The sequence below is a fragment of the Oncorhynchus mykiss genome, chromosome 7 (genome assembly GCF_013265735.2).
Source record: "Oncorhynchus mykiss isolate Arlee chromosome 7, USDA_OmykA_1.1, whole genome shotgun sequence".
NCBI classification, from domain to species: Eukaryota; Metazoa; Chordata; class Actinopteri; order Salmoniformes; family Salmonidae; genus Oncorhynchus; species Oncorhynchus mykiss.
In genome coordinates this window covers 87,935,502-87,954,589 of record NC_048571.1, presented here as the reverse complement: position 1 = coordinate 87,954,589, position 19,088 = coordinate 87,935,502, and the positions used below count along the sequence as shown (strand labels likewise).

At 41.4% G+C, this 19,088-nt stretch overlaps 1 protein-coding gene and 1 long non-coding RNA gene across 15 annotated transcripts in view; one reads left to right on the top strand and one right to left on the bottom strand.

Annotated features, from left to right (window-relative positions):
- The first annotated feature begins 562 nt into the window (after nt 1-562).
- Nucleotides 563-19,088, top strand: part of slmapa (sarcolemma associated protein a) — a 136,997-nt gene continuing 118,471 nt past the window's right edge. For 7 of the 14 annotated variants that reach the window (XM_036984317.1, XM_036984313.1, XM_036984314.1 and 4 more), the window contains exon 1: nt 563-2,246. In XM_036984317.1, coding sequence (XP_036840212.1) covers nt 2,049-2,246 — 198 coding nt within the window. In that variant the 5' untranslated portion in view covers nt 563-2,048. Of the gene's footprint in view, nt 2,247-3,777; nt 3,847-19,088 lie in introns of those variants that run through there. The other 7 variants (XM_036984316.1, XM_036984315.1, XM_036984312.1 and 4 more) reach the window with 3 other exon arrangements.
- Nucleotides 1,094-3,161, bottom strand: LOC110528683. The gene is made up of 2 exons (XR_002474301.2): nt 2,979-3,161; nt 1,094-2,395 (listed from the first exon to the last, which is right to left on the bottom strand). It is a non-coding gene; the product is annotated as an uncharacterized LOC110528683 (long non-coding RNA).

Genomic DNA, 19,088 nt, shown 5'->3' with positions numbered 1-19,088 from the left:
GTGTTTGTATCTTCCAGACATAAGGAAAATACTTGTGGCAAGTCTATAGAACAAAGTTCTATTTTAGCGCTCGGTTATGCAGCCACTTCTTTATGATGCAAGCGGTGTTGGTGAAATAATTGAATAACACAGTATGTGTACATTTATTTTGCAACGCCCGCGCACGCAACGTGGCCGGTGAGGTTTGCATGTAACTCACAGATCAGTGATTATAAGGAAGGGAGCAGGTGGGTTGATACATTTAAAGTTTTAGAACAAATCTTATAATCTTTCACTAATTAAGTCTGGTAAGTCCAAAATTGTGGGGGTCCAACATTGTTGTCACAGGGGCTCTAACCACTAAACTACCTGCCGCCCCATATAGCTTAATTTTAAATCTATCATTGACTGAAACTGACTGAAAAAGTCACGCAAGTGTTACAATACAAATGCTTGTGTTTTTTAACCACATAATAAACAATATTTGCATGTGACGTTGCAGCGTGTCATGAACGTCTATTCTGATTGGACCCCATTTTGTCAATTTTGAACATTGATCCCGCCTCTAATGACGTTATGGCTATATGTCGCGTGCGCTACAACGGCAACACATCGGCGCTTTTACCGGTCTGTCTGATTTCATTTCAGTTATGACTACGGATTCTTGTGGAGGAGGACAAGTTTTTCGAAAGTTTACCCAATTCAACGGAATAATTCTGTAAAATCACATCTTGTGTCATCGATAAGTGTGTCTTATTAACTTGGGGGTAATCTTCAGAAGATTAGCTACTGGACTGGGGATGAAGCCAAAACTCGTCTCAGTTTTCCGTGTCTGCTCTGTCAGCTAGCTGGCTAACTAGCTAGTAAGGCTATCCATCCTAGCTAACTATTTCCGACTCAGCTAACGTTTGCTTTTTTTTGTGAAGAGGGCCCAGCTTTACTAGCTAGCGTTACATGTCTTTAGTTGCTTGTCTCGATTAGAATATATTTTATTTGTTTTGCCACGAATTAGCGTTATTCAAGCGTTCAAGAGTTGGTTGAACACCAGTCGATTATTCACCCGAAGAGGCCGCTCCGGCTTGATTACAAGTTGTTAGCACGTTAGCTAGCTTTGTTTTTTTTTTTACATTTTTTTTTTTATAGCTATATCTGGGTAGTTGCCAGCAAACAGCCAAACTGCAGGGTTTTTGTATTAGGCACATTCATCTCTACATCCCGCTGCAATACCCATTTTAGATTTAAGGGTTGTCTTTGCAGCAGTTTGAAACATTTCAGCTTTGAGATTAGAAAGATTTGTTGCTGTTCAGGGCCCTGAAACTCAATATTAGCTTGCTAGTCTGCATGAGTTGGGAGTGGCTAGGGGTTTGCATTAGCTGGTTAGCGAGCTAGCTAACAAACAAGGTCAGATGTTCTTATATCGCACCCGTCTATAGTGCGTAGGATAAACAAAACGTAATGACACAAACTCTATAGAAAAACAATGTATTAATGACCTGTTAAACCACGGTCAGATTGACAGCGGTTGTGTTTCAATAGCCGTATCATCACCAGGCGCAGGGATCGGAAACCCCGCACTGGTCAAATAGTTTGTATAAACTACCAATCTGGATTTATCCGTTGCTGTGCTAAAGATTGGGTGCCACACTAGCCTGCTCAATATAGCTTATTTCCCTGTACATTTTGATGGACGTGATTAGATATTTTCTAGACGGCTACTATTGTTATCGTCATGCGATTCTGGCTAGTCAGAGATCTGACCTGTACATAGTCGTGTTGAATAACATTCAGTGGACGTAATGTAGCTCTGTGGAAAGAGAGCCCAAAAATCTTTTTTTTTTTTTTTTTGATTTACCAGTGTTGGTTACGTTTCTCGTTGAAAAACGTAAAAAATGAATATAATGTTTGATAGCTAGTTCGTGCTTTAACTCAAAATAGAATAGCCAGCCAGCGGAATAGCTAGGCTAAATTGAATTAACAGCCGATGATTGAAGACTTAGAACGTTGTCATTCTGGATCAAGAAACCTTGTCTTTAGTCTCTGGTTGGAGTAACACTCCCAAGCCATCATCAATGCCTTCAGCGCTGGCCGTTTTCTCCTGTCGTCCGAATTCACACCCTTTTCAGGAACGTCATGTCTACCTGGACGAGCCAGTCAAGATCGGGCGCTCTGTGGCACGATGCCGACCGGCTCAGAACAACGCCACGTTCGACTGCAAGGTTCTGTCACGGAACCATGCCCTCCTCTGGTTTGATCACAAGACTGGCAAGGTGAGTCTGTCAACCATTCGGATAGCTACTAGCTTTTACTTTGCTTGGTACAATACCTTTGCGCAGTCACTGCCATGCAGTCACATGTTGAACGGTGTTGCAGTCGACATGTCCAGGTACCTCAATGGAATAAGTGGTCAGTCAACCACCTATGGGTAAACAATGGGTCATGGCTGCAGGGTTGAGAGACACACCAACACATATATATGGGTTGCCACTGACTGACAGCCAGCTATGGCCACTGTGCTGAGAGAGAGTATCAAATCATTGGTCACATTTTTGGTTTGCCTAGGATTGTGCCAACTTTCTCCCACCTAAATAAATAGAACAATAATAATGTGGGAAATCACCTTTTAGAACATCCATGGGAGATTAATAGTTTGCTTTCCAAATGGCACCCTATTCTCTATAGGCCTCTGGTCAAGAGTAGGGCACATAGGGTGTAATTTGGGATGTGCACACATGGTGTGATTTGGGATGCACATAAAGATCCCCTAGCTAATTGCTTAGGCTACAGCTGCTAGGAAGTCTGTTTGAGCTTCGTGGATAAAGACTGTTAATGCAAGACACACAGCTGCCTGCTAGCAAGACAACCCAAGACAACACCCCACCCTAATACACACATCGCATACCTCCCCCAAGGTCCTCATGTACCCGCATGCACATCTAGCTGTAGTAACTGCATCACGTGACACACACACACACACACAAGAATAGAAGGTTTAGTGTTACCTTGATGAAATGGTTGTAGTTGTCTTGTCAGACGGACAGATAATGTTACTTTCAACACGGTGTTGCCAGGGGAAAGTTACAGGGAAAGGAGAGTTACAGGGCAGTGGTGTTGTCATGGAAAGTTAAAGGGCATGTATTGGTTTGTTTAACCTAGGGGGAAATGAGAGACACACCAGGGGTGCATTCATTAGGCACACTTATGAAACGTACAGTAACCACGAGGCACTACTGGAACTTGTTCCATTAACACTTGGCTCATTTTCCATTGTAAAAGTTCTCTACGGTATTCCCTAATTCCACCAATACGTTGTGTGAGTGGGGTGGTGGGCACACCTCGCCTGTATTCACCTGGACAGTAGCTAGTACAGTTGGCACTACAGAGCAACCTTGGACGGTTGGCTTGTGTTAAGAGGTTCCAAATGATTAAAACTTTGACAGCCAGAGGTCGGCGTAGATATCGCTCCATGTTCACTATACCATATAAACCTTATACTGTCTACTCCACCCCTTCCACATGAGTCATGTGACTAGTTTCTTTACTGAACTGATTTGGGTGCTGATATACCGTACCAGTCAAGAGTGTGCTAAACTGTCATCAAGGCAAAGTGTGTCTACTATGAAGCTTAAAATATATTTTGATCCGTTTACTAGATAATTCCATATGTTATTTCATAGTTTTGATGTCTTCACTATTTTTTTCACTATTATTCTAAAATGTAGAAAATAGTAAAAATAAAAACCCTCTAATGAGTAGGTGTGTCCAAACGTTTGACTGTTACTGTAAGCCTCTCCCTCAGATTCCTGAACACTTCATAGCAAACAGTTGTTCAGTCCAGGAAGATATAGGCCCCACTTCCTGTGTAATGACGTAAGTAGATTTACATGCCTGTTTTGTTAACTAGTTGTCTAATATTTGTCATGTTGTGCTTCTTGTTAGTAGAGATTTATCTGACCTCACTAGCTGAAGGTCTTAGTTTGAACACCATTCTAGGTGTAGCAGGCAGCGCCAAGAGTTTAATATAGACAAAGAGATTACACACCCCTATCTTGGAATGCAGTTCTACTCTGCTAGTACTTTACAAGCTCTCTATCCCTCCGTCTCACTGCTTTAAAGGACAAACCAGACCGCGCCGATAAATGGTTTAAATCGGTAGGTGTCCATCCTTTCTTCTCTGACCACAGAACATCAGCTGCCATTCACTCTTCATTTCATAATGTTTCCACATAGTTTAATTATAAGCACTTAGTTTGCTACTACTATTATAACTGCTTGAAGAAATTGACTTTCACTATTCCACTATTATATTAGTGTTAAGACCAGTGTCTCATTTACAATGGTGCACTGAGGACAAATATTACATCAACAAAAATATTTAAACTACCATACAGCTATAAATACATTACATCAGGTTAGTACAACCAGTTATAATAATCAATATAAACTATTGTTCACTTTAGTGAACTCATTTAAGATTATAAACCTAAATGTAATCTACAGTGCATTCGGAAAGTATTCAGACCCATTGACTTTGTCCACATTTTGTTATGTTAGATGTATTCTAAAATGGATGCAGATGTTTTTTTCCCCTCCCTCATCAATCTACACTCAACACCACATAATGACAAAGCAAAAAACATGTTTTTAGACATTAGTGAGTTTTTCATAAGTATTCAGACCCTTTACTCACAACTTTGATGCACCTTTGGCAGCGATTACAGCCTCAAGTTTTCTTGGGTACGACGCTACAACCTTGGTACTAGAGGTCGACCGATTATGATTTTTCGATACGGATTATTGGAGGACCAAAAAAGCCTATACCGATTAATCGGCTGATTTTAAAAAAAAAAAAAAAATTAAAAAAAAAAAAAAAAAAAAAATACAATACATTTTTTTTTAAATGTATTCGTAAAAATGACAATTACAACAATACTGAATGAACACTTATTTTAACCTAATACATAAATTAATAAAATCAATTTAGCCTCAAATAAATAATGAAACGTGTTCAATTTGGTTTAAATAATACAAAAACAAAGTGTCGGAGAAGAAAGTAAAAGTGCAATATGTGCCATGTAAAAAAGCTAATGTTTCAGTTCCTTGTTCAGAACGTGAGAACAAATGAAAGCTGGTGGTTCCTTTTAACGAGTCTTCAATATTCCCAGGTAAGACTTGTAATTAAGGTTGTAATTAATATAGTATTTTCGGTCTATTTCTCTCTATACTATTTGTAGTTCATATACCTTTGACTATTGGATGTTCTTATAGGTACTTTAGTATTGCCAGTGTAACAGTATAGCTTCCGTCCCTCTCCTCGCCCCTACCTGGGCTTGAACCAGGAACACATCGACAACAGCCACACTCGAAGCAGCGTTACCCATGCAGAGCAAGGGGAACAACTATTCCAAGTCTCAGAGCGAGTGATGTTTGAAACGCTATTAGCGCGCACCCCGCTAACTAGCTAGCCATTTCACATCGGTTACACCAGACTCATCTCAGGAGTTGATAGGCTTGAAGTCATAAACAGCGCAATGCTTGAAGCATTGCGAAGAGCTGCTGGCAAAAGCACAAAAGTGCTGTTTGAATGAATGCTTATGAGCCTGCTGGTGCCTACCATCTCTCAGTCAGACTGCTCTATCAAATCATAAACTTAATTATAACACACAGAAATACGAGCCTTAGGTCAATAACTTCTTTGGGCTGCAATCCCGTTAACGGGATGATATGACAACAGCCAGTGAAAGTGCAGGGCGCCAAATTCGAAACAACAAATCTTATAATTAAAATTCCTTAAACCTACATGTATCTTATACTGTTTTAAAGGTAATCTTGTTGTTAATCCCACCACACTGTCTGATTTTTCAAATATGCTTTACAGCGAAAGCACCACAAACGATTTAGGTCACCACCAAGCCACAGAAAAACACAGCCATTTTTCCAGCCAAAGAGGACTAACAAAAAGCAGAAATCGAGAATTAATCACTAACCTTTGCTCTTCATCAGATGACACTCATAGGACTTCATGTTACACAATACATGTATGTTTTGTTTGATAAATGTAATATTTATATAAAGAAATCTGAGTTTACATTGGCACGTTACGTTCACTAGTTCCAAAAACATCCAGTGATTTTTGCATAGCCACATCGATTCAACAGAAATTCTCAACATACAGTGCCTTGCGAAAGTATTCGGCCCCCTTGAACTTTGCGACCTTTTGCCACATTTCAGGCTTCAAACATAAAGATATAAAACTGTGTTTTTTTGTGAAGAATCAACAACAAGTGGGACACAATCATGAAGTGGAATGACATTTATTGGATATTTCAAACGTTTTTAACAAATCAAAAACAGAAAAATTGGGCGTGCAAAATTATTCAGCCCCCTTAAGTTAATACTTTGTAGCTTTGTAGCATTTGTGAACAGCAGTTTTCAGTTCTTTCCACAGATTCTCGATTGGATTCAGGTCTGGACTTTGACTTGGCCATTCTAACACCTGGATATGTTAATTTTTGAACCATTCCATTGTAGATTTTGCTTTGTTTTGGATCATTGTCTTGTTGGAAGACAAATCTCCGTCCCAGTCTCAGGTCTTTTGCAGACTCCATCAGGTTCTCTTCCAGAATGGTCCTGTATTTGGCTCCATCCATCTTCCCATCAATTTTAACCATCTTCCCTGTCCCTGCTGAAGAAAAGCAGGCCCAAACCATGATGCTGCCACCACCATGTTTGACAGTGGGGATGGTGTGTTCAGCTGTGTTGCTTTTACGCCAAACATAACGTTTTGCATTGTTGCCAAAAAGTTCAATTTTGGTTTCATCTGACCAGAGCACCTTCTTCCACATGTTTGGTGTGTCTCCCAGGTGGCTTGTGGCAAACTTTAAACGGCACTTTTTATGGATATCTTTAAGAAATGGCTTTCTTCTTGCCAGTCTTCCATAAAGGCCAGATTTGTGCAATATACGACTGATTGTTGTCCTATGGACAGAGTCTCCCACCTCAGCTGTAGATCTCTGCAGTTCATCCAGAGTGATCATGGGCCTCTTGGCTGCATCTCTGATCAGTCTTCTCCTTGTATGAGCTGAAAGTTTAGAGGGACGGCCAGGTCTTGGTAGATTCGCAGTGGTCTGATACTCCTTCCATCTCAATATTATCGCTTGCACAGTGCTCCTTGGGATGTTTAAAGCTTGGGAAATCTTTTTGTATCCAAATCCGGCTTTAAACTTCTTCACAACAGTATCTCGGACCTGCCTGGTATGTTCCTTGTTCTTCATGATGCTCTCTGCGCTTTTAACGGACCTCTGAGACTATCACAGTGCAGGTGCATTTATACGGAGACTTGATTACACACAGGTGGATTGTATTTATAATCATTAGTCATTTAGGTCAACATTGGATCATTCAGAGATCCTCACTGAACTTCTGGAGAGAGTTTGCTGCACTGAAAGTAAAGGGGCTGAATAATTTTGCACACCCAATTTTTCAGTTTATGATTTGTTAAAAAAGTTTGAAATATCCAATAAATGTCGTTCCACTTCATGATTGTGTCCCACTTGTTGTTGATTCTTCACAAAAAAATAGTTTTATATCTTTGTTTGAAGCCTGAAATGTGGCAAAAGGTCGCAAAGTTCAAGGGGGCCGAATACTTTCGCAAGGCACTGTAAATGTAGAAGAATTATAGATATACTTCTCCTTAATGCAACTGCTGTGTCAGATTTCAAAAACGTTACGGAAAATGCAAACCATGAAATCTGAGACGGCGCTCAGAAAATTAATCAAAATAGTCGCCATGTTGCAGTCAACAGAAACCAGAAATTACATGATAAATATTCCCTTACCTTTGATCTTCATCAGAATGCACTCCCAGGAATCGCAGTTCCACAATAAATGCTTGATTTGTTCGATAATGTCTGTTATTTATGTCCAAGTAGCTACTTTTGTTAGCGTTAGGTACACGTATCCAAACGCTCGTACATTACTTCGGACAAAACTTTCTATTACAGGTCAAAGAAACATTTCAAACTAAGTATAGAATAAATCATTAGGATTTTTATCATAAATCTTCAATAAAGTTCCAACCGGAGAACTCCTTTGCGTCTACATGAGCAACGGAACGCAGGGCGATATCATGTGGAATGTGCGTGACCAGGAAATGGCTCTCTGCCAGTAAGCTGACTCATTCAGCTCTTAGTCAGTCCCACAACACAGTAGAAGCTTCATTCAAGTTTCTAAAGACGGTTGACATCTAGTGGAAGCCCTAGAAAGTGCAACTTCATTCATATCCCAATGTGAATTCAATAGGGCCTGAGTTGAAAATCGACCAACTTCAGATTTCTCACTTCCTGTTTGGATTTCTTCTCAGGTTTTTGCCTGCCATATGAGTTCTGTTATACTCGGACATCATTCAAAAAGTTTTAAAAACTTTAGTGTTTTCTATCCAATACTAATAATAATATGCATATATTAGCAACTGGGACTGAGGAGCAGGCCATTTACTCTGGGCACCTTTTCATCCAAGCTTTTTTTTTTTGCCAATGTTTTTTCTTAAATATTTGAATGAAAGGGTACTTAAACATTTTTTTTTTTTGCTTTCCCCCATTTTTGCATTCATGAAGTATTCAGACCCCTTCACTTTTCCCACATTTTGTTACATTTTAGACTACGGCTGTAATTTATTAAATAGTTTTTTCCCTTCATCAATCTACACACAATACCCCTTAATGACCGTGGTCATTTTTGAAAAAAATGTTGCGCAAATAACAGACCTTTTGCTTTGAGACTTGAAATTGACATGATTTGGAAAGGCACATACTTGTATATATAAGGTCCCACAGTTGACAGAGCATGTCAGAGCAAAAATCAAAAATATATGGTGAAGCATGGTGGTGGCAGTGTCATACTGTGGGGATGTTTTTCCATGTACTGATAGACTAGTCAGGTTCTAGGAAAAGATGAACGGAGCAAAGCGCTCAGGACTTCAGACTGGGGCGAAGGTTAACCCACCAACAGGATAACGACCCTAAACACACAGCCAAGACAACACAGGAGTGGCTTCTGGACAAGTCTCTGAATGTCCTTGAGTGGCCCAGCCAGAGCCCGGACTTGAACCCTATCGAACATCTCTGGAGAGACCTGGAAATAGCTGTGCTGCGATGCTCCCTATCCAACCAGCCAGAGCTTGAGAGGATTTGCAGAGAAGAATGGGAAAAACTCCCCAAATACAGGTGTACCAAGCTTGTAGCGATATACCCATGAAGACTCGAGGCTGCCAAAGGTGCTTCAACAATTTACTGAGTATTTATGTGAATGTGATATTTCAGTTTTTTTTGCTGAAATGTCAACCTGTTTTTGCTTTGTCATTGTGTGTAGATTGGTGGTGGGGGGGCCAATTTAATCAATTTTAAAATAAGGTTGTAACATAACAAAATGTGGATTAAAAAGTCAAGGGGTCTGAATACTTTCCCAATGCCCTGTATGGAACTGCTATCAGGTGCACTGTTTACAATGTTTTTTCCTACGAATTGCATTTAGGCAAAAAAAAATTAAATAAAGTTTAGTCTGTTCTGTTAAGATGCAGTACCATAATCTACACTGAACAGAAATGTAAAAGAAACATGTAAGGTGTTGGTTTTAATGAGCTGAAATAAAATATCCTAATAACGTTCCACATGCACAAAAGCATTTTCTCAAATGTATTGCACATTTGTTATTGTGCTGGGGACAATAACATCCCACTCTAAAATGTTCAGTTTTGTCACACAAACCCAATGCCACAGATGTCTTAAGTTTTGAGGGAGCATGCAATTGGCATGCTGACGGCAGGAATGCCTGCCAGAGCTGTTCCCAGAGAATGTAATGTTAATTTCTCTACCATAAGCCGCCTTATGGGGCGGGGGTGTATTTCTGTCTCTAAAGCCCTTTTGTGGGTAGAGAGTCTGATCGGCTGGGCCTGGCTCCCAAGTGGGTGGGCCTATGCCCAGCCATGTGAAGGCCGTAGATTAGGGCTTAATGAATTTATTTAAAAATAAGTCAGCAAAATATTTAGAAATTGCATGGTTTTTAAATTTTTGTTCAGTATAGCTATACATGAATTTGCATCTTAAGATAACCTTTGTTGATGTCTACAGGCTCTGTGAGGTCATAACTATTCATTTTGAACATGTTCCTAAGACCTGTTAAAACAACCAGCTGACCCCCCCAGGCATTTTTTTAATTCATCCCATAGGAAGGAGATTTGTAGGTAAGTGTGTCCTAAATGGCACCCCATAGGGCTCTGAACAGTAGAGCACTATTATAAACTCATAGGGAGTTATTTGGGACACCATGTGTATGGGTATGTTGCAGGTTTCTTTTTTTTTAATACCCTGCTCTGTTATCTCTGTTGGTAGTGCATTTTAAAAAAACAAAACGCCAACAGTCAGAGGTTAGTTCAGATCTCCAGGCAGGAGCCGCAGTCCTGAGTAATCTGTATGTTTTCCAGGTTCCGGAGTTGTGATTCTGAATTGGAATCCTGGTGGTGCTGTCACCGTGGCGCTGACCACATGCTATGTTACCCTTTCTCTCTCTGCTGTGATTGTTTCCTAATTTGTTACGAAGCAGCAGCAATCCTCTGTGGCAGAAAGGAATCGTTGGAGTTGAGTAGTTTAACCTTTTTAAAATTGCTTTTTGTTTATTCCCCCCCCCCCAGCTGGCACCTCTGACTGTTGTGGTTAAGCATTCTGGAGCTCTGGCATAGCTAGGGCTTTCTGCCCTGTGGCTAGAGATGTGTAGCCTGGCCTGCGTGGTTCTCAGAGCTCTTTGTGCCTTCTTGTCAACTCCTATGGTCACTGGCATGCAGGAGTTACATATGTAGGCTATTAGGGTGGGGTTTCCCCAGAGACCGGCTGGCCCTGGATCCACAATACCTCTGAGTAGGACTGATCTGAAGTTTTCTATTTGATTTATTTTTGATCACAGGGAGTAATATTATATGGACATGTGGGGACTTGATCCTAGATCAGCACTCCTCTGGGATGCTTTGTGGACACGAGCCCTGATCTCCTGATCCCCACTGACCTGAAAGGAGAGCCTTTCGCTCTCCTGGGCTGTTGGTCGATCAAGATTTTTATAGATGTGCATTACCAGTCAAAAGTTTGGACACCTACTCATTCAAGGGTTTTATTTGGACTATTTTCTACATCGTGGAATAATAGTGAAGACATGTTATGAAATAACCAAAAAAGTGTTTAATAAATCAATATTCATTTGAGATTCTTCGAGGTAGCCACCCATTGCCTCAACCAGCTTCATGAGGAATGCTTTTCCCAAAGTCTTGAAGGAGTTCCCACATATGCTGAGCACTGAGCTGCTTTTCCTTCACTCTGCTGTCCAAACCATCCCAATTTGGTTTGAGGTCGGGTGATTGTGATGCAGCACTCCATCACTCTCCTTGGTCAAATAGCCCTTACATAGCCAGAGGTGTATTATGGGTCATTGTCCTGTTGAAAAATAAGTGATAGTCCCACTAAGCGCACACCAGATGGGATGGTGTGTTGATATGATTGGTTGACGGTAGGTGGTGGCAGTACATCCTGTATAAACACAAACTCACTTCCTTGACAACCGATTTGCACAACTCCGTGGAGTATGAACGCCCTGATTTCTGCAGATTCAGTATCACCGTAAATGCTGCATGGCCAATGCAGATGTCGGATTGACCATGCAGTGCCCAGGGCCAATGCAGATGTCGGATTGACCATGCAGTGCCCAGGGCCAATGCAGATGTCGGATTGACCATGCAGTGCCCAGGGCCAATGCAGATGTCGGATTGACCATGCAGTGCCCAGATGCAAAATACACTTCTCTATCCGGAATTACTTCTCAAAATAATGTTTTCTTCACCTCAAACACAAAGCAAACTGAATCTGTTTTTACATCCATTGAGTGACAATGTTTCCTCAATGTATTTAAAAAAATCTTTCCTGCTCTCCCTTTAACCACTTAGCATGAAATGTCATGCTCTGATCCAGTGGAAACGTAAAAAAAAAAGAAATATATGCCTACCTGGTTACTTCTTTACCAGTGCTTGACTTGGACTGAAATGTCTCTGAAATGTCTTCTGGGACTTATTTTGGGTGCTGGTACTGTTTTTATATTTAAGTGCAGGAACTCCACGATACTTTTGAGCTAATATTCTATAAGAGGAACAGGACCTCGCGCAGTATAAAATCTGAGGTGGTAGTACTCTGCTCTGGTGAGCTCCTGCCCAAGTCAACCACTGCTTCTTAGACCTTGCATAAATAGCCTACAGCTGTCTGTCCCGAGCTCACTGGCACGGGAAACTCTGAGGGCCCATAATATTTTATACAATGTTTATACAAAGTTTTTATTTGTTTTTTTTATGTAGGCTATTCATTCTTACATTGGTTGGCGATTTAGAAATGATTTGGGATTATTTTCATTTGTATTTGGTTAGAATTTTGGTTAACCACACGACAATGATTTTGATATATGAAGACATTATAAAATAAATTAAACTGTTCCTCGTGTGTATTTTTAAAAACAATTAACTGTCATAGAGAGAAGTTGAAATTGTGAGATATAAATTGGTGTGTAGCCTATTACCGGCGACTCCAGGAGAGTCATGGCAGAATCTGCGGAAGACAGTGGGAGGATGCTGCTTGAGTCAGGTTACCTGGCTCCCTCTTGAGTCATTGGTGTCTTATGTCATCAAACAGTAAGCTTAAAGCATCAGACAAGCTCAATAGTTGATTTTATTAAAACCCATAGGCAGTCTGTATAAATGGAAAATAGGCACTTTTTTGTGTGTTTTTGGGGGGGACCGATTTGTCCAAAGAACAGACTAATTTCGGGCCATCAGATTTTTTTTTTTTTTTTATTTATTTTTTTTTTCAGCCAGGCACAGCTCAACAAACAGTTTACCATTTGTGCGTTCTTGTCAACTCTCTTATGGTAATGCCAAACAGATCTTGGGCCAACCGATTTGTCTTCCCGGAGACCACAACTTCAGGCAGTGAGCCTCAGGGCTCTCCACTGACCTGAAAGGAAAGACTTCCCTGGCGCTGCTAATACTGTATGAGGAGGGTTAGGAGGAAAGGTGCCAACCCTGAGTCATATAACTGGGCCAGCCAAGAGTCTCTGGGCCTGCGTCCCAAAAGGCACACCCTATTCACTACCTTGTGCTTTTGACCAGAGCCCCTCGAATGGCTGGATTTGGGATGTTCCAGCCCCAAAGCCAGTGGCAGAACATTCCAATCATGTCCAGCTTTTAGCAGCCTGTCAGGAGCTGTGTATCGACAAAATACGTATTTTACTTGAGGGTCGGCCAAAATGGCAGCCCTTTCCCTATATAATCATCCGGTTCTACTCATTACAATATCGAGCAACCGGTTTGACTTGGCAATGTAACACATTTTTACTAAGTTATAGTTCATATAAGGAAATTAAGTCTCAATTATATTCGGTAAGACCTAATCTATGGAATTCACATGACTGGGAATAAAGATGTGCTTCTGTTGGTCACAGATACAGTACCATTTTTAAAGTAGGTGTGGATCAGAAAACCCATCAGTATCTGGTGTGACCATTTGCCTCATTGCAGCGTGACACATCTCCTTCACTTGGAGTTGATCATGCTGTTGATTGTGGAATTTTGTCCCACTCTTCAATGGTTGTGGGTACTGGAACGCGGTGTCGTACACTCCTACCCTAACTAATTAGTTGAAACAACCATGTTTTGTTAATGTCCGTGGACCAGTTGACTTTGTCTGTACACAAGCGAAAACACACACACAGACAGAGAGCAGTCTGTTTTGATAATGAGCAGGTTGTGTGTTGGTGCTTCATAATACCAATGTTCTGCCTGATTGCATGCCTCGTTCCTCTTACCGTGCGTGTCCTGTCGTTGACCAACCTCTAGCTGCCCTGTCCTGTGTTGACCAACCTCTAGCTGCCCTGTCCTGTGTTGACCAACCTCTAGCTACCCTGTCCTTGACCAACCTCTAGCTGCCTCCACTAGTCTACTGCCAAATCCTCATTGTAACCTGCCATGAATAGGATACCACTAGTACCAGATTACCTTATTTATTTATCAACCTGATAAAGTTGACTGAATGAGAACATGTCATTCACAGCAATGACCTGGGGAGGCCTATCAGTGGATAAATTCCATCCAAAATGGAGAGGACATGATAAGGATTTAGGGTGATTGGTTGGGAGGATTGTGTCCACTCCTCTTTAAACATGAGCTATATCCTTTTTCTGAATCATGTCCTATTTTTTTTTTTAATAAATAGAGTGCAGAGGGAAGACTTTAAAAAAATATATTTCAGGCGATCAAATGTACTGCCAGGTTCCAGTACGGTCCAATGAAGGAACCTTGGCTATTGTAGTGGAAACTGTCAAGACAGCAGAAAACAGGACCATGGTATCAGGCTGTTTCAGATGTGCGTGTTACTGGAGAGTTGGTCTGTGTAGCTCTACTGGCTCTTAATCAATTTAAGCGCAATTCTTTGCTTCTTTCTAAAAAAAAATTAAAAAAACACATTTGAGAGTAAAGTCAGTGGGAAAAGGACTTAATTGGGCTGTATGTAAACACCGCCTTATGTGTAAAAAAAAAAAAAAAAAAAAAAAAGAGCTGATCCGATTGGTCGAAAGACAGATTTGTGGGATAAGATCAGGGATCTTTTGGATCTTCTCCACCAATGCGGCTTCAGGAGACGGGACGTGAGGAATCAGGAAAAACAGAGCCTTAGACTGGAATGACTTAGTGTAGAGTTTCTCTGAGATGAGGCCGGGGGGAGCAGCATCTCGGAGCTCGAAGTTCCTTCAACCTCAACTTGGTTTTTGCTCTGACATGCACTGTCCAACTGTGGGACCTTATCTAGGCTGGTGTATGCCTTTTCCGAATCATGTCAAATCAATTGAATTGACCACAGGTGGACTCTAATCAAGTTGTAGAAACATCTCAAGGTTGATCAATGGGAAACGGGATGCACCTGAGTTCAATTTGAAGTCTTATCGCAAAAGGGTCTGAATACTTATGTGAAGTATTTGTTTTTAATTTAGCTGACATTTGCAAAAATGTATATAATTTTTGCCTTTATGGGGTATTGTGTTTTGAGGTGGGGGGGTGAGAAACGAATACATTTTTAGATTAAGGCTGTGGGAAAAGTCAAGGAGTATGATACTCTCCCGATGCACTGTATACAATACCAGAGAAGTGGAGCATTTTTTTATTTGTTGTGCCAGAATTTGTTCACGGTCTTCATTTCAAAGGAAGGCTGCATCTCTACCTAGTATTGTATCATGGTGATGGAGATCCAACACTCCCAAACAGCAAGCCCCTGTACCTCTCCCCTCTGCACCCAACTGAGATCCCAAACTCCCTGCTGCTGCTCCCCCCCCCCCCCCCCCCCCCCACCGTGTGGTAGTCACGGCAACAGCAAACTCACATCCTCCTATGACCCTCCCTCTCCTTGGGTCTCTGTTTTTTACTGTTTCAATGTTGTAGTTGCAATCCTCTGCTGTACCTGGACTGCAGTTTAATATCAATACCACTCGATGTAGAGAGAATCAATCAATGATAATACATTTGTTTTCTAGTGCCTTTATAGAACACCTGGACAATACCACAAACACACATCACCCTGTAAATGGACATACCTTAAAGGGCTCTATATTTATATACATTTTTCTATATGTGTGTGGTTGTGTATGGTTGTAGTTGCAGAAAAGTCAGCGAATTAGTCCTACTTCCATAGCTCTACGTTTTTCTATATATGTGTGTGTGTGTGTGGTTGTGTATATGGTTGTAGTTGTAGAAAAGTCAGCGAATTAGTCCTACTTCCATAGCTCTACGTTTTTCTGTGTGTGTAGTTGTAGAAAAGTCAGCGAATTAGTCCTACTTCCATAGCTCTATGTTTTTCTATATATGTGTGTGTGGTGTATATGGTTGTAGTTGTAGAATTAGTCCTACTTCCATAGCTCTAAGTCTTTCCTCCGTTCACCGTTTGCGTTCTGTGGTCGATCGTACTGTTTCTGTGAGCTATAACATCACAACGTTTTGGTGATATTAGCTTGTCCTGAGCAAACCTGGGTTCAAATACTCCTCAATCTTTAAAAAAATACTTTTAGCGTTTTGCTGTAGCCTGCCTGGACTTCCAGATGGGCGTGGTTTGTGCTCTGAAGACTGTTCTATTGGATCCTTGGTGCCAGACGAGCTCATTCTTGTCCAGATTAAGTATTTGAAGTGAGTAGAATTGGAGCTAGGGCTGTCCCTAGGTCCAATAGTCACACCCTGAGTTAAAAATAAATAAATAAGCAAATGTATGCACTGAGCTTCGTCTTTAAGCATACTGTTTGACATAATTCAGACCCACAAATAAATGGGGGGGATCCAGAGTTAAAGAAACCGAAGAGGACCTGTGCTCTTCCCAGATTCTGCCGTTTATGTTCCTGAAGTTACCGGTAATTGGCTACACTAGGGGTCGGCTACTTTAAAAAAAATTTTTTTTTTTTAAAGTCTTTTTTTTGTAGAATTCCAATAAACAATTGATCTTACTGATTGCTACCGATCTGCGTGTGGCAGTTATGATTTTCATATGCAGTTTTTTTTTTTTTGTTTACATTTGTTTTTCTATGGCCAACTTGGTAAAACTAGTCTACACGAAGACAACAAATAAAAACAACAGAAAATATCGGGACAAAAATATAAATCCTATAATTCACATTGGCTACGCATGGAGGATTGTTCATGTTAAACAAACTTGTCTCAACTGAGCCCGGCCTTGCAACATTGAATCAACTGGGTCGGGCCTTGCAACATTGTATCAACTATTCTGGGCCCTCAGTGTTTCCTATGCCAGTGAGCTCCGGACAGACACAGCTGTATTTCTGAAAGGGATAAGAAGAAATCTGTTATTTTCTAACATTTCCTCTGGATCCACAAAGGCTCAGCGGTTATCAAAGGGAGGAACTATAGTAATTCTCAATGGCTGTATAAAGACTTTTAAGCTCCGCAGCTCATTAGTATTGTGGAGTTCGGACATTAATAAATAGACCCATTTAATACATTTTGTTTGCAGGCCAGCTAGGCCTACTACGCAATCTGGTCCATGTCCTTACTCCACATTTTTACATAAGCACTCCAAACAAAACACATTGAATAAATTGACTTAACTTGTAAATGTAATTTTAAATAAATCAAAAACCTTTTTTTCCCCCTCAAGTGTGGCATAGGTTGTCAGCTCTGCAAGCAACGTGTCCACTCTGTCAATGGGAACAGGAAATGACTGTCATAATAATATACAAAAGTATGTGGACACCCCTTCAAATTAGTGGATTCGGCTTACTCAGCCACACTTGTTGATGACAGGTATATATAAAATTGAGCACACAGCCATGTAATCTCCATAGACAAACATTGGCAGTAGAATGGCCCGTACTGAAGAGCTCCGTGACTTTTTACAACATGGCACCACCATCATAGGATGCCACCTTTCCATCAAGTCAGTTCGTCAAATTTCTGCCCTGCTAGAGCTGCCCTGGTCAACTAAGTGCTGTTATTATGAAGTGGAAATGTCTAGGAGCAACAGCAGCTCAGCTGTGAAGTGGCAGGGTACACAAGCTCACAGAAGGAGAGTGCTGAAGCGCATAGCGTGGTAAGATCATCTGTCCAGTTTCAACTCTACTGAGTTCCAAACTGCCTCGAAGCAAAGTCAGCATCAAAACGAGTGGTGCAGCGGTCTGAGGTCCTCATTGTAAATAAGAATTTGTACTTAACTGACTTGCCTAGTCTTGCCTGGGCGCTTCAAGAAATGGGTTTCCATGGCTGAGTAGTGCCACATAAGCCTAAGATCACCATGCACAATGCCAAGCATCGGCTGGAGTGGTGTAAAGCCCGTCGCTATTGGACTCTGGCGCAGTGGTTATGCGTTCACTGGAGTGATGAATCACACTTCACCATCTGGCAGTGCGGTGGATGAATCTGTTTGGCAGATGCCAGGCTACCTGCCCCAATGCACAATGCCAACTGTAAAGTTTGGTGGAGGAGGAATAATGGTCTGGGGCTTGTTCGGGCTAGGCCCCATTGTCCCAGTAACCCTACAGCACGCAATGACATTCTAGACGATTCTGTGCTTCCAACTTTGTGGCAACAGTTTGGGGAAGGCCCTTTCCTGTTTCAGCATGACAATCCCCCAGGCACAAAGCGACGTCCATACAGAAATGGGTTGTCGAGATCGTTGTGAAGAACTTGACTGGCCTGCACAGATCCCTGACCGCAACCCTATCGAACACCTTTCTGGATGAATTAGAACGGCAACTGTGAGTTGGGCCTTATCGCCCAACATCAGTGCCACACCTCACTAATGCTCTTGTGGCTGAATAGAAGCAAGTACTCGCAGCAATGTTCCAAGAAGAGTGGAAGCTGTTAATAGCAGCAAAGGGGGGACAAACTCCATATTAATGTCCATGATTTTGGAATGAGATGTTCAACGACCAGATGTCTTCATATTTAGTCATGTAGTGTATATTGAATGCATTAACAGAAATTCTTAAACAGATTAGAAATGGTAATAAAAGGTACATGTGCTAGTGATATACACTGAACAAAAATATAAAGGCAAAATGTAATTTATAAAGAGTTTACCGAGTTACAGTTTGTATGAAGAAATTAGGCCCTAATCTATAGATGTCACATGGCTGAGAACTGATACCTTCAACAAAAGGTGGGCGTGGATCAGAACCAGTCGGTATCTGGTGTGACCACCATTTGCCTCATGCAGCACAACACATCTCCTTCACATAGAGTTGATCAGGCTGTTGATTGTGGCCTGTGGAATGTTGTCCCATTCCTCTTCAATGGCTGTGCGAAGTTGATGGATATTGGCCCTAACTGGAACACGCTGTCGTACACGTTGATCCAGAGCATCCCAAACCTGCTCAATGGGTGACGTGTCTGGTGCGTATGCAGGTCATGGAAGAACTGGGACATTTTCAGCTTCCAGGAATTGTGACCAGATCCTTGCGACATGGGGCCGTGCATTGTCATGCTGAAACGTGAGATGATGGCGGCGGATGAATGGCACGCCAATGTACCTCAGGATCTCGTC